Genomic DNA, 16,510 nt, shown 5'->3' on the forward strand with positions numbered 1-16,510 from the left:
TGTTGATTTCCTAATTGAAATGAAAAAAAATAAACATTTTCAAATGTGGTCCCAGACTTTTGGACTCCACTGTGTATACATAAAAAGGTACGCTCACTTTCACTGGCAATCTGACTGAAAGTGCACATTCCATTTACACACACGGTAAACAATAAAGAATCCACCTGTCACACACTACTGTGCAGTGGAGTAACGAATTCATTTATAATCAGACAGGATTGGATGCATTCATTACATGCCATTGTTTTCATGGACCAAGTTGGATTAGGCTGTGCGTGTTGGAACAATTCAAAATAAATGAAACCTCAGAGATAGTGTACCGTAAAAACACTCAGAGATGCACAAGCAGACGGACAAAGAAAGACGGAAAGAAAGAAAGAAAAAAGAAAAAAAAGTTGAAATGGAAAAGCACATTGTTTCTCTTTCACACAACCTCTCAGGAGTTTTCCTACACATCCACGGCTGAACCAATTAGCGGTGTTTCATCTGCTCTCTCGTCTGAATGGGGTAAAGACATAAAGGTCACTGGAAATAAATTTAAGTGCATAAAAGAAATCAGTCAAGTATATAATTGCAAAGAGGGTTTTGCGCATGATGAGTAGTTTAACATCGTGAATTTCCTTTCCCTCTGCTTCTTTCCAGACGAGCGCTGATAAAAAAAAAAAAAAAAAAATCATAAAAAAAAGTGCATATAAAACACCTCGGACTAATGAGGATTTCCAGCTTTCAGGTACAATTAGCCTAGAGAGAGAGGGTGAGAGAAAGTAGGTGAAAGGGGGGGTGGATGGGTGTTGGGAAGGAAAGCTTAAAGGTCACAGACCTGTTAACATTGACTAATCAGAGAAGCCCTTATAGTCAAAGTAATTCTCACATTATTCCTGAACGAGCATGACTAGGTCATGATTACCATTTTAAAAGCACAATCAGGTATTTCTATTTTTAACGCCATCACATTTTTATACTTTGCACATTAGCATGCACAGGTGGGTGCAGGGTGAAATCGTTACGGAAATTGCCATTTCGGATCTTCAACAAGCTGCACAATGAGTGTAGTTTGCCTTCCTCATGTCCTCTCAGGGAGTTTTTCCTTGCCACGGTCACCTCTGGCTCATTCATTAGGGATCAAAATCTACACCCGGAGCTGTCGAACTATCGTTAAATGTATATACTGTACAAATAAAATTGAATTGGAATGATCTTGGAAGTAGTAAGCGTCAGCCCTGTGTACATCCTGTCTGGCTCAGACATGCTCAGTCCGGGACGAGCCTTTCTAGAACAGGCCATGTATGTCCCTCCAAATGGCTCAAACCAACTTGTTTATCAGTGTTCAACAACAATGCCATGCCAGCAGTGAAGCTAATTACTGCCACAGCTGCTGGAAAAAAAAAAGGTACTAAAGGAAAACAGGTGGCAGCTCCAAACTGGTGTACAAAAAAAAAAAAAAATTGTCGTCAACAAAGCGCCATTGTCTTCCGGTGCACTTAGCAACAGTAGGCTTAATTACTGAAAACGCCTGGCTCATCCGCTTTGAACCATGCCACGACTTTTGGCACATTTCTAACTCTAATAACCGTCATCAACAATACAGGTGCTCGTCTACAAAACTGTGGAACAGAGAAAGTCTAAACGAGAAAGAAGGATAGACGGAGAAAAAGGAGAGAAAACAAGGGGAAGATTGCGGAGGGAAAGGAAAAGAAAAAAATAAAAGACAGGCAATTGAAGTTAAACATCTCAAGCATGGGGAACAGATGGGTATGAGGGTAATTTTCACAGCAGGGACACCAGACAATGAGAGATACTGAAGAAGAAAGAGGGGTTTGATTGGTGCTCCAACCTGAAAATGTCGCACTGACCACTGGAACAATCAGACAGGAAGAAGAAAGTACGAGTGATTGCTGGTAAACATTACGTAACATGCTTTTACTCTACTCTGGATGAGAGGAAGAGTTTGGGAGATGCTTCTGCGAGGACAATTTAGGTTTAGTTTAACCTTAACTCAGCTTTCAGACCACTTCCAACTTGAGCAAAAAGTAAAACTCTATCAACACATACTGCACAACAAAGAATATTAACTCTAAATTCGACATCCTCTGAAAAGAAGCAAAGGCCTACTGTTTCACCGAGGGGTCAGTGACGTGGTAAAATACATCATATCACAATTCTAGAAAACATTTCTACAACACACAATATGGATCAACAGCATTTTGGTATCAATTAATATTAATAGAGTTATTTTATATATTTTTTAAGAAAACCGTGCGATTACTTTATTTTCTGTTTGAAAAAATATAGACAAATAAAAAATGTTTACCACCAAAAGACAGGGGAAACGTCTAACATTTCACTATTTTAAAGATCAAGCACAACTTTTATCATCAAATCAATAATTTTTTAAATTATATATATTTTAAGAATATATACACAAAGCTGTCCCAATATTCTCAATATCTCAGGAAAGCATTTTGTGACATGATTTGATGATATTAACATTACACCATCATATCGCCCAGCTCCAGTTTCACCCTTATTATCCAGAGATGGGGAGTTTGAATACCAGAAATACCCCACACAATTTTGTTTTTAATATATATTAATTTAAATATAGAGCCCTTATGTGTTCTTGGACTTTCCCTCCGCAGGAACCCTTAAATGCTCTATATAGAACTTTTTTTAAAAACAAACTATCATCAGAAATGTTTCCAAGTAGAAGCCTTTAGGAAACTAAGCACCCTTAACTATCCAGAGAGACCTTACACAAATGCTCTTTTTGTTAAAAAAAAAAAAAAAGAAATAAAATAGTGTAAGTTAGCGCTCTCCTCTGAGCATGTACAAGGCACAATGCACAAAAGGTGTGCCTTCTGAGGAATCACGCTTTAAACTTTGCAACGGTCTCAATGATCGGACACCTCGTTATATATGTGATCTGCTGCATCCATACACACCAGCACACACTCTTCGTTCTGCCGATTCCAGATTGTTGTCTGTCCCTAGATTCCGTCTGTCCACTTTTGCTGGGAGATCCTTCAGTGTAGTTGCACCGAAACGGTGGAACTCTCTAACTCCGAGCCTGTGAGACATCTCCTCCATTTCCATCTTTAAATCTCAGCTTAAAGCACATCTTTTCTCAGAGCATTATCTGTCTATTAATGATTCAGGTTTTATTCCCCCTTTTGTAATTGAGATTGTAACGTCTGTTGAAATGTATATTAATGTACTTTGTCCTATTAAATGTATATGGAGTGTAAAGTGTCCTTTGGCTTGTGGAGAGGCGGGACATACATAAATATTATTGTTATATTATTATTATTAGTAGTAGTAGTAGTAGGAGGAGGAGGAGTAGTAGTATTTATATGCCCTCTCAGGCTGGTAGATAGCATGGGATGGGTAGAATTTGGCTGTGGCTAAACTGGAAGAAAATGTTTAATCTGTAACTAAGCCACAACGGGAGTGTGTTTCACTTCCACAAACACATTGATGCCCTTTCATAACACTCCACTGGATTTCAAATGCAATCATAAAAATGGTCATTTTGAACAGCCCTCTCTTCCTAGAACCATTAAATATTTGTTGGTTGTCCGTCTGAGGAAACCCTTACAGGTTGTATGTAGAGCAATGCAACTGAATGCTTCCCTATCCAAAATAGTACCCTGTTAGGGAGGCAAGAACCCCCTTTATTATAATTTACGACTTGCGGGATTTCCAATAAAGAAAACCGACTGTGAAGAGATTTAAATTTGGTGCCTTCCAGTTCCCACACCATCTTTCAGGTGGAGTGAAAAAGCTCATCTTCTCCACCATGTGAATTCGTACACTGTCAAAAAGACACATCTCCCTGTTCCTCTTCACTGGTATTTCCACTCCGTTTTCTCCTCGCAATCTAAAGCCCAGTTTGCCCTCAGCCTGACGTGACACCTGAAGGTAAGGACATCGGCTGGTTCTACAGAAGAGGACTTTTTGCACCCTGTAAGCAAAACTTGCTGAATATGACCTCATCCTGACTGTAAAACGGCAGACTCAAAAGCATAACTCTCTGAGACAGCTAATTATATTAAAGCTGGGGGCAGACACAACTCTCTGTGACTGCAGAGTCTGACCTGGCTCATCGCGAGCACGGACGACATCCGCTTAAGTTTTCTTCTTAACTTTCGTCTCAAATCACACTGTGGACAGCTTACTGGCTCTTCCTGTGCATATTATGTTAAGGTGAGCTAAAGGACAGGGTAGAACTGGACCTAGCCAGATTGTCAGAGCTGAGACAGAAGAGAATATATAGTGGCTGAAGCGTAAAGACACACCCAGGAAAAAAAAAAAACACAAAAAAGCCCATCACCTCAAACTTCATCCGAAAACCACCCCCTCATCGTGTCACCATTCACTAAATCAGGTGACATAAAACGGGTCCATTATTAACCCACATGAGCGGGCTGTGAAAAATGGCGCAGTGTGTGCCCACAGACATCAACACCACAGTCAATACTCTACAGGTCTGGCAATATTAATAAATAATTCCCTAAGCTTAGCACCCTCGAAAAGTTATCCTCAGTGTGCTTCCATCAATACTTCCAATAAAAGCCGGTTTAAGAGTGAGCCTCGTGCTCTGCTCACAGTTTAATAAGTCGTTCTCACTTTTACTCCTTTTGGCCAGCGCATTCAGTGGAGGCATTCAGCACAGAGGAAATGACAAGGGCCATAAATGTTAAGGCATGACCTTTCTTTTTTGGCTCTTGAGAAACACTGTGGTTGTGCGCGCGCATGTTTCTAGTGTATAAAGTTATATTTAGGAAAGCAGGATATCATCTGCTGTGAATAATTGTTACCATTTGGGAATGCATGCAGTGTAAAGGTCTAATGAAATGACCTGGATATTGCACAAAAGGAGGACTAAAACAGTTCACGTAGCGGTTCTGCCGAATTTGTAGAACCGTGTGGAAGGAATTTTTTTTTCCAGCGACGCCGTGAAGTCGACACAATGAAAAGGACGGACGATGATTTGACAACGGTCATGTTGTCTGACCGCATTTCTTTCTAAAGCTCTTGCGGAACTGTCCTGTACTTCAGGAGCATCCGAGGAAGAACACCCCACTTCCCCCCCTGATGGAAATAATAGATGCTTCGCTAATATGAGACAGGACAAGAGATGAGCTCCCTTCACAATAAACTGCACGTCACAGCGGGGATTTGAAAATGTTAACCAGGTCCAGCAGCAGGGCTTAGTCCTCACGCTCAATAAGCAAGCCTGGGACACTCAACGGCCCTTATTAAAACACAAACTGTCAGGCATTTGTCTGAAGCTGGCCTCGCTGGAAAGCATAAATCCAACTGTCAGTAGAATTGCACGCTCAAATTAATTGCGCAATTAAGATTCTCTTTGCTTGGCAGCCCCGGCGTCTAATGGATCTGTGACAACCACGATCTGATCATAAAAAGGACTTTAATGCAGTGTTTAATTACTAGTCTGTGCTGAACTGAGATGATGCGCCGTTCGCGCTGTCATCCGATGGTCGGGCAAGCAGCTTTGCGTCAGACCTGCAGCCGATTTCATCGAGTTGCACAAACAGTTGGGATTAACAAGCAACAACGATGCAGATGTGCAAGAGAGAAAACATCCCGTGCAGCTGGCTGTTTCTGAATAAAGATTCTTTTTAAAGCATACTGTCAATCATAAAGTGCTGTTAAATAGTAAAAAGGCTGGTTTTATAACATATACGAGTCAGGATATTAGTATATTTTTGTTTGTTTTTTTTGATGGTGAATCAGGGGTGCTCACATATTTTATGTTCTCCTACATACCTGATCCATGTTATAAGCCTATTATCAAGCTGTCCATGAATTGCATCAGTAGTGTTAGGGGGCGGGGGGGTCTTATCTTAAATCTGTGCAATGCATCCAGGAGCCTGTCTCACTAACCTGCACTAAATAAACATAAGATTAAAAATAGCCTAGAGCAAACGCAAGATGCCTCTACATTCAATTTTCAATTCAGTTTTATTTGTATAGCGCCTCGAAAAGCAGACGTCATCCCGAAGCAGCTTGATATAAATATGTATGTAGATTTATATTTAGATCCTTAGAGGAAACTCCCCGAGATGACACGAGGAAGAGACGAGAACGACGCTCTTCTGGAAATAGCTGCACACAGCAACACGGTTTCAACAACGCTTTAAATTTAACTTGCCTCTTAGTACGCGCAACATCTGCGGAAATAAAGTTTGCTCATCTATTTTGCGTTTCCATTAAGCATACAATACACATCGTCTATGTATTCTTTAGGGAAAACGGCGATGCTGTCCCTAGTGGTTTGAACGCTGGATAGTTGTTATTTGTATTTGTTCTAACGAAAGCGTGGCTGATTAAAGTTCAGGCAATTAGCGACGGCCGCTTTTGCATGTAAAAACAGGCTTAGATTGGAGACGTAGCCTGCTTTGAGCACGGTTTTCCTGCAGAACTGGACAACTTTTAAACCGAGAGAGTTTATGACACGCGCTAGCGGCTGTGTCACACGGCCTCCTCCCATACATGTCCCTCCTGGTCCTATCCTCAATGTTATTCTTTTAACATGGTATTAGGGGCAATAAGCATCTGAGGCTTGACAGAGATTCAAACAGATATGAAAAGCACAGATACATGTGGAGCTTTTGCTCATTACCGGATCTGAACACAGCGGACGTGGCTGAGGCAACCTCTGTCTAGTAGCGACGGCTTGTTGCTGCCAGTTCCGACTCAACAGGTGAAAACCTGGGTGTTGTCACTTTCAATAAGCATTCGGTAACCATGCTCATGGAATGATTCACTCTCTCACTTCTTTTTTTTTTTTTTTCCAGTCTTATCCTTCTGTCCAGTGTGCTTGCTGAGGCATGACATTGACTGATTTATTTCTCAGAGGAGGCAGCAACAGATAAGACAGAGAGTGTATTCATGTGAAAGACAATATGCGATGTGCGCTCGTCACTGCGGTTTAGAGGCAGACGCGCATTCATGGCAGCGCACGGTGAAAGATAAAATGTGCTGATAAATGTCCAGTAGTGGTCAGGCGGCCCATAGTGGCTTTCTTGTTTACGCGATGGAATTGTATGGAGAGTTGTTTTAATGCTCTGCCTCCTATCGTGCTGCGGGCCATATTAGTCTGCTAGGTAATTGCCTCTGTGGACATGAATAATTCAAAGACGTACGGCCATGGCCTTGGAGTATATGTGTGTGTGTGTGTGTGTGTATATGGCTACTTCATTTAGTTCCATGTGTCTGTTTTCCCACAATCCTTCCCTGAATGCACTTATCCTGGATTTGTTTTGTATTTTGGACTGATGCTTTTTTTTTTTTTTTTTTTTTTTTTTTTTAAATCGGGAGAGATTTTTGATGCCTCAGTGCCTCAGATCCTTATCCCAGATGTCTCATCTGTTGCTTTTAAATCTATTTCCAGCCAAGATCTCCTGTCTGGCTTCTTTCTGACTCATCTCCATCTTTTCCAGAAACTCTGCAGCTACATGCTCTGCTCACGTCCCATAAAAGAAGAGGCAGGCAGGAAATGAAGTGAAATAACATCCTTTAAACTAACAAAAATCGAAGAGTGGCTTAAAATGGCAAAGACGATTTCACTATTGGAAGATCGCGAGTTTGAGTTTTGATGATGCCGGGAGCCCAAGATATAATTAACTGGCCATAATTTCAAGTGGGAAACGTGTCAGTTCTCACTCTCCTGTCCATTAGACTGACTTTAGCCAATCACAGGCTTAGAGTTGCTCATGTATACAGCATACAGCACTCCTCCTACAGCATGTTTAACTCCCCTATGATGTGAAGAAAATAAAATCCAGCGCTCACATCCCCTCATTAGCTATTCTGCAACAGAAGAAAACGCCTAAGACTAAATTGTGAGGAAAATTGGGTGCAGAAAAAAAAAAAGAGAAAGAAATGAACAAGATAAACACTGGGTTAGCATGTAAGAGTGTTTCCAGGAGCATTTCAGTCATGCAGTGCAAATATCACTCTTCATTGTTCTCTTATCTTCTCTTGATCCATGCAGGCAAACTGCAGCAATAGAGCGCTATAAATACCAGGACACAGGATCACACCATATCAGCATCTCTTCACTTAGCCAAGATTTGAGTGTTTGTGTAAATTCCCCAACGCAACCCGGCTGTGTCCTCACTGCACCGGTCTCTCACTCCCCTCGACTGAAACCAATCCTCCCTTCAACCTCTCTTTAACTCCTCTTCAAGGGCAGCGCTCCATTGATCCAAGCTTCTTTGGAGTTCACTGGAGCTTCTCTCTCTCTCTCTCTCTCTCTCTCTCTGTCCCCCCCTCCTTTAGATGGTGAGGACCGGGTGCGGGCGTCAGAGCTCATTTTTCAGTGTGTCCCTGTGGACCCGCTCACACTGTGAGTAAAGGTTAGAGCCGACACCCTTTTTCAATAAGTCACTGCCTGTGCTGAGGAGCATCTGCCCAAAGCCTCGACACCCCCTTGAGCTTAGGAGAAGGCTAATCGAATGCACAGCGCAGAAGCCGAGAGGTGAATAAATATCATGAGCGATCCTGTTAATGCAATTCTGTGAAAGGCGAAAGGAAACCCTTAAGCCCTATTAGGCTTTCAGAGAAGGTCTGAAGATATGTGCAAACTAAAAATGTTACAGCATGTCTGCAATTTTAGCTTATTTTTATTACACAGAATGGTAAATCGTATCGAGCAATATTGTTTACTTCATTATGGGAACGGAAACAAAATGTGTGAAATCTAGAAATGCCTAAATATATTTTTTCCTGTGTTGGCGAGATAGATAAGGCCAAGGTTAGGGCCTCGGGAGCTGGACAACGGCATCCAATTAAATCACTGATATAGTTACAATGTGACAGTAGAATCGACCGATCGTGCGTTGAGTTCCAAGTTTGACTATTGTGCAGGGGAAAAAATGTCACTCGAGGCCGCTTTTTATATTCAGCTAATCTGCATGTCTGGATAAAGATCCATGAGCTGTAAAATTCAGAAAGTAGGTCAAGACCCCTAATCATATCAATGTTCCACTGTGTCCATTAAAACAAAAATACGAAATATTATAACAACTAAAAAGCTAGCAATTCCAGAGGGTGTTCAGCTGGGCTTGCTGATATGAGCAGCTGATGGAGGAAAATAATTAAGATAATTAGCAAAAACGAAAATAATTAGTTAACACTGCCTATTTTTTTTTTATTTTTATTCCTGCACACCATTGCATTCATTTTATGTTATTTTGAGCTTGTTTGCTTACTTCCTCGCTTGCTTACTTACTTTTATTTATCGGTTGCCGGCTGTAGTCCATACTAAATGGTTCTTGTTAGTGCCTATACATCACAAAATGCTTCGCTCACCATTAAGAGATGACGGCCTCATTGTGTCGGAAAGATGCTAATTACAGTGTCATGTATTGCTTATCTCTGCCGGCTCCACAAAAGAGCAGGTCAACTGCTGTTCTCCTGATATGTTTTCACCAGACGACAGCCAACAACAGCATTCACCTCTCCGCTCCGAACCATATTCCCCTCGTCTGAAGTTCCCACAATGCACTGAGCTTAATTTAGAACTTTCTGGATCATAAGCAGTAATGTTTCCACCATTCCTCCAGCCAACAAGCACAAGACTCCCCCGCCACATGCCACCACATCATCCAGCCATCTCACCCAAATCCACTCATCCACCCACTCAGTGCCTGTCTCTCTACAATTTCAAAACAACAGATGAAATAAACTGCCACTCTCACTCCGCTCTGCTTTGTCTGCAATAACCTTCAGCTGTGGAATGACGTCTCACTAATCTGATTTTTATGAACATGAGGGTATGGATTATTGAGATGCTTTAAAGCTGAACTGAGGGTGTTGCAGAGCCAAAGCTCCCGGAATGTTAATGTGGCAATGAGAGTAATGAAGCGTCCAACTCGCTCTTTCTTTCTGTTTCTCTCAAAGGAAAACACAGAAAGCTTTGGAAATCATAGACTGGAAAAAAAAAAAAAAAAAAAAGGTCCATAAGCAAAGAGACAAAAAGAAGGAGAGATAGAGGGACTTTGGAATAGCAAGGAAAAGAAAGCAATGAGATATGAAGATAAGGAGGGGGAGATGACAAACAAAAGGAGGGCAAGAAAGAAGGGAAAAAAGAAGGGGGAAAAAAACAGAACACAAGAGTTTCAAAGAACTGGAGAGAATGAAAATCTATCTTTTTTTCCCCCCCTTATATGATTGAAAGAGAAATGCTTTGTTTGTAAGAGAGCGCGGGAGTGAGCTGCGACATTTCACACACTAATGCTTTCTGAGCTTCTTTTCATTACAATGCACTCTACGAAGATTATCGGTGTATGTAGAATATGCATTTTCATTGCATCCGAACTCATTTGCCTCTAATGCTCATCAGGGTCTCGGAGTCTTTTCTGTGGAAGGCAGAGTGGATTAGACTGCACTCAAATATCTCGCCTGTCATTCAGACAGTGGTAAGACAGACTGGGTGAAACCATGTAATTTCAACACAACATAACATGCTTTTCACCTCCGTTATTCCAAACGCAACTTCCTAGACGCTTGCATGAACTGAGCCAACCCCGAGAGAGTTAAGTGAAGGCGTGGACAAACGAATGGTCCAGAGGTGTGACTCTGCAGCTGATTACATTTACAATGTCGACTGCAGAAGTGAGGAAGTAAATATGGTGCGCGTGTGTGTGTGTGTGTGTGTGTGTGTTTTACCACTTCATGAGGCAGGAAGGCGTCCTCCTGGCGGACAACCAGCAGACTAACGGTGCCTTCCATTGGAGTGGAGCGGAGAAGAGACACCACCTCCTCCTGAGTCTTCCCGTTGAGATCCACCCCGTTCACCTACACACACACACACGCATACAATATTACCTCTCCAACAGAGTTTCTTAGACTGGCAGTACTCTTAGCCCATGACCTAGTCAACCAGGATCAGGACGTATTCATTCATTAAGACTTCAAAGCACTTCTATAAGCCGCTCTGAATAAGGGTGTCTGCCAAATGCTGTAAATGTAAATGAATTGTGTCGCCCTACTCGGATCCACTGGAATTAAAAAGCTCCTGTTTATCTACACTACAGCTCAAAAGTTTAGACACACTCACTCTTTATTAATTTTCTCCACATTTTAGAATAATAATAAAGAGTTTATTATAAAAAATAAACTCTGGAGTAACACAAATGGAACTATGGGAATTATGTTGTGATAAAAAAATTTTTTTTTTAAAAATCCTAAATTAGAAATTTCCAAAAATGTATTCTTGGCATTTTCTCAACCGATTTCTCGAGGAATTTCCCTGAGATGCTTTTTAAACAGTATTAAAGGGAGTTCCCACCTACGCTGGACTCTTACTGGCTGCTTTTCGGAATATTTCGCCCCCGAATCTTCCGTTTTAAAAAAAATTTATTATTTTGTAAATAAAATGTTAGTCGGCACGATTATATTTTTGTCAACAAGATTGATTTCAATCATTTAATCACACACCTTCAGATCAAAAGGATTTTAACATCATGAGAAACATGTCAGTCAAGTGTCCACAAACTTATGACTAGTGGGGTATATAGCAGCTATAGCACAGGTCTAGAGAAAAATAGGAGAAAAGGTTACATTTAGAATCCTAAAGCAAACATATTAAGTGGGTTGATATACGAGAGGCTGATTACATTCAAATAGTAATAATTTTTTAACTTTGAGTTCACAATAAAAAAAAAAATACACGATATAAATAATATCATGGGTCTTCTTTCAGTGCTGCCTGGTATTAGCTATTCAACTCAACCAACAGTGTTAAGCACTCTATTAGTCATTTATTTACAAGGAACACCTTTTGCAAATGCTCATTCATGCAAACAACCAATCAGCCAATCATGTGGCACCGTCGCATACATACAAATTCAAGAAAAACATTTTACCAATATTCAACTGCCCCATTTCCGTGCGCCTGTGCACATTGTAGCCTCGCATTCCTGTTGTCGATAGACAGGAGTAGAACCTGATATGATCATCTTCTGTTGTATCCCATCCACCTCACCAATATGCTGTGTGTTCTGAGATGCTTTTCTCCTCAACAGGCTTGTAAAGTGTGGCGATGAGAGTTATTTCACACTTCCTGTCGGTTCGAACCAGTCTGGCCGTTCTCCTCTGAGCTCTCTCATCCACAAGTCACCACTGACCTCAGAACTGCCCCTCACTGGACGTTTTTTGTTTTCTGCACCATCTGTGTAAACTCTAAAGACTGTTGTGTGTGGAAATCCCAGGAGATCGGTACTTTATGAAATACTAAAACCAGCCTGTCTGGTACCAAATACCATGCCATGGTCAAAGTCACTGGGATTACACGTTTCCTCATTCTGATGTGAACATTAACTCAAGCTCTCGACCTTGAACGTATGCACTGCTGTCACATGATGTGCTGATTGGATACTTGCATGAATAAGCAGGTTTACAGGTATAAACCTGTAAGGCTTATCCAGGCCCCCCGTTTTTCTAATTCATCTTCTCCAGGAGGTTTTTTGTTGTTTGTTTTTTTTTTTGGAAATGAGTGCGTATATGTTTTGTCTGTTTGGCTAGCACCCAGCTGTCTGATTCTTCCCTAAATGACAATTTAGCTTAAAAGTAATCTAAAGTTTATTACACCGTCACACCCCCTAAGGAACACTGAAAGCTTAGACAATAAAAAGCATTTGGATATTAAGGTGCAAAAATAGCAAAAGCTCAGCGTTAATTTATTTCCTGCACTCATGCATCTGGGAGTATAACCTGCTGATACCCAACACGCCCAAACATGGTTACAGACATAGCATAAGTGAGTGTTCTGACTGGTCTAATTTACACACCAGCATGACTGTGGTGATGCTGACGCAGGGTGAGTGTGTGCACAGTGGTGTGTTGATGGAGCCAGGTGAGTGTGTGACTGGAGGCCAGTGAGATCTGAGTCAGCCTCTGCAGAAGGCATGGCTTCAGGCACGAGCTCCAGCAGTGCCACAAGAACGTACAGGTGTTCCACCTCATTACTAAATAAAATGCCCATTTACTTGGCCTGCACAATTTCTTTTATCCTTTTTTAAAAAACTTTTTTTTTTTGTTTTAGATACTTAGAAAGGCGACATTTGACCTTTTCCCCCCTTCAAGTGTATTAATAAATAAATAAATAAATAAATAAATAAATAAATAAATAAGACTCTCCTTAGACCTTAAGCATAAACTCAGCTGTAAATCTGTTGAACAGTATACAGTCATGTGAAAAAATAAGTACACCCCGTGCAAATTGCTTGTCCAAATAGGTCATAAACACCAACATCATCTGATCATCTTTGAAACAGTACCTATTAATGAAGATGATATACTTGAACAAAACCACAAGGAAAATTATCTACTGAAAATTTCAATAGATGTGATATTCTTCTGTGGAAAAAGTAAATAGACCCTCGGCCTCAGAAGCAAGTTTCGCCCCCTTTGCGCAGAAATAACGTCCTGTAGGTGTTTTGCATGATTGTCCACCAGACTTGCTGGAATTTTTTGACCACTCTTCCATGCAATATTCTTTCAGTTGCAAGATGTCTGAGGGTTTTCTTACATGTATGGTCCGATTCACATCCCCCCCACAGCATTTCAATGGGATTCAAATCCAGGCTTTGACTAAGCCATTCCATAACCCCCCATTTCTACTTTTTGAGCCATTCATTGGTGGATTTGCTAGTGTGCTTAGGATCATTATCCTGTTGAAAGGTCCACTTTCAGTTCAACTTCAACTTTCAGACAGATGGCCTCACATTATCTTCAAGCACTCTTTGATATGATGCGGAATTCATAGTTGAATCAGTGAATGCAAACTGTCCAGTCCCTGAGGTAGCGAAGCAACCCCAAGCCATAATATTTCCACCACCGTGCTTCACAGTTGGTATGAGGTGCTTCTCCTGAAAAGCTGTCTTTGGTCTGCACCAGATGTGTCTGCTGTTACTGTGGCCGAACAACTCTATCTTTGATTCGTCTGTCCAGAGCACATTATTCCAAAAGGCCCGGTCTTTGCCAATATGCTCAGTGGCTGTAGTCTTGCAAAGGCTTTCTAGTGGCACACCTCCCACGCAGGTCAGATTTCGCAATCTCTTTCTGATGGTAGAAGTGTGCACTTTGACACCAACAGTAAGACTTACTAGCAGATCCTGTGATGAAATTTTGGGGTTCTTGGAGATGACTTTTTGCATCAGACGGTCTGCTCTTGGGCTGAATTTGCTGGGACGGCCAGTCCTGGACAAATTGGCAGTCGTTTGAAATCTGCGCCATTTGTAGATTATTTTCCTCACAGTACAATGATGCATTTCAAATAATTTAGATATCTTTTTAAATCCTTTACCAGACTCATAGGCATCCACAACCTTTTATCTGAAGGCCTTACAGAACTCTTTAGATCTTGGCATGATGACACCACACACCTCAATAACAAAGGGAACACCGAACAGTAGATATGAGAGGGGTATAAATAAGACCGGTTCCACCTGCACTCCCTAAGCAGGCTCTAATCTTAAACACCTGATTCTAATGTTATGGATTTGAAGGTGTGATAAATGTAGGGATGTACTTTTTCCATGTGACTGATCAGTTTTTTGTTCAATTAAATTGTGAAAATGACTACAAAATGCCAATATGATGTCATTTGATAGAGTGCAGCACCTTTATTAATGAGCACTGCTTCGAAGAGGGGGAAAAAAATAAAAAATTCCATGGGGTGTACTTATTTTTTCATATGACTGCAGTTGCCAGCAGTCAAAAACAGCTCAAAAACACCTTCCATTGAATTAGGAGACATTACAAATCTTACTCATATCAGAACTATTTACATTCTTTCATCAAATTCAAATCATAGTAATATAACTTCTTGTCAGGATACGATTGCAACTGTGGTATTGATCAAATTTTCAGAATCAGCACTTTTTAAAATTGCTCTGCTTGCTTTTATGAGCTACTAGTGAGAAGTGCGTGCTAGCTTCAAGCGGACAACTTTGGTCTCGAGTGTTTCAGCAAACCAACACTGTGAGCAAGACTGACTCAGACAGGAAGCATTTCAAAACTCGAGGATGAGGAAGTAGGAAATGCAAAGTGAGAGAATGAGTACGAGAAAGATGCTTTTAAAAGCAACAGGTGTAAACCCATGCAAGAAGCTCCTCTCTGATAAGGAACAGGAAGTTCGGTGGAGTGATAACAGCTGTCAAGCTTTCCTCTTTCTCACCTCCAGCAGCCGGTCACCGGCTTTCAGGTGGCCGTCTTGGATGGCTGCTCCACGAGGAAGGATGTTCTTCACGTAGATTGGGGCGGAGCCTCCTATGGGGACGTCGCGTGATGTGATACTGAAGCCAAGTCCCTCAGGACCTGAGAAAAACAAGCAAATAAAAAAAAATCAAGACCACGACTCGGCTAGAAATACTTTAAAACAGGAACAGTTTGTTGCTGTAATTATCTAACAGAACAGTGCAACCTAACCATTGATGCACATATAAAGGCATGTCTTGCTTTCTAAAATTTGATACTCTTATGGTCAGTATCCTGCTTTCCCAGGATTCCCTGAGAGCACATTAATTTAAACACACACCCACAGACATATGCACACATCCAGACACGCTATGACTTACCTACTAAAACCACTGCCAAAGGCATTATATTGGCCGCAGTAAAATTACAGCCCAAGCTAAAGCCTAAAAGCTACTGTATCTAATAACCAATCAGAGTCCATCAGCAGGGCTATTTTCAAAACCTTCAGGCGAGTGGAGGAGGGAAAAAAAAAAAGCAGCTTGCTCTGTGATCCATTAGAGCATGACTGCCCATACGTGTACATACATATCAAAACATACAACACTCTAAACATACGACCAAACTGCAAAGCCTACTTAAATGTTTGAGGCCCATCTGTGAGCATGGCAAATTTAGCTCGGTCTAAAGCGCTGGAACAGGAAGCGCTTAGGAGCATAACAGGAACGTGACCGTGTACATTTAAGTCTCCAAGTCTGACGTGTCTAGCGCTGGAAGTACGAGCCACTCATTACAAGGCCGAGGTAATGCGGGGTCTTTTTGATGGCGCTTGATGCACTGAAGCTTTAGGCAAATTGAGCTTTACAGCTTGCCACAGATGCTACTAAATCCTAGGGAAATGTTGTTAAGGGTTCAGGCATGGGGTCTCTAAAGCAATTTGCTCGCCATCCACAAAGCGACCTTTTTGGGAGAGGCAAATGAATATAAATGGGTCGACTGAGTGAAGCTGGAGAGCGCTATAGAGCAGGTCAGAGCGGGGAGCGTACGGCGGCACTGACCTTATCACCAGAGCAGCCCTTCATTACTCAGAGAGCACAGACGGGCAAGCGAGATGATGCAAAGAGCGATAGGTGCACCGGGATATGTGTATCTTCATTTTAAGACACATTTATAGCCATCAAGTCAGGCTCTTCACTATTTGGGCCACGGAGAAAGCACTGCTCTTGGACTTCTCAACCCAGGGGAAGAGTAAACACGCAGCACTAAAACGTGCATCGGGCTC

General features: G+C 41.5%; 1 protein-coding gene across 4 annotated transcripts in view; it reads right to left on the bottom strand.

Moving 5' to 3' along the window:
• Positions 1-16,510, bottom strand: part of pard3aa (par-3 family cell polarity regulator alpha, a) — a 433,956-nt gene that overhangs the window by 197,827 nt on the left and 219,619 nt on the right. For all 4 annotated transcript variants that reach the window (XM_047158283.2, XM_017479944.3, XM_047158282.2 and 1 more), the window contains exons 10-11: positions 15,212-15,351; positions 10,699-10,827 (exon numbers count right to left, since the gene is read on the bottom strand). In XM_047158283.2, the coding sequence (XP_047014239.1) occupies positions 10,699-10,827; positions 15,212-15,351 (269 nt within the window). The remainder of the gene's footprint in view (positions 1-10,698; positions 10,828-15,211; positions 15,352-16,510) is intronic.

Source organism: Ictalurus punctatus, chromosome 1, assembly GCF_001660625.3.
Source record: "Ictalurus punctatus breed USDA103 chromosome 1, Coco_2.0, whole genome shotgun sequence".
Classification (NCBI taxonomy): domain Eukaryota; kingdom Metazoa; phylum Chordata; class Actinopteri; order Siluriformes; family Ictaluridae; genus Ictalurus; species Ictalurus punctatus.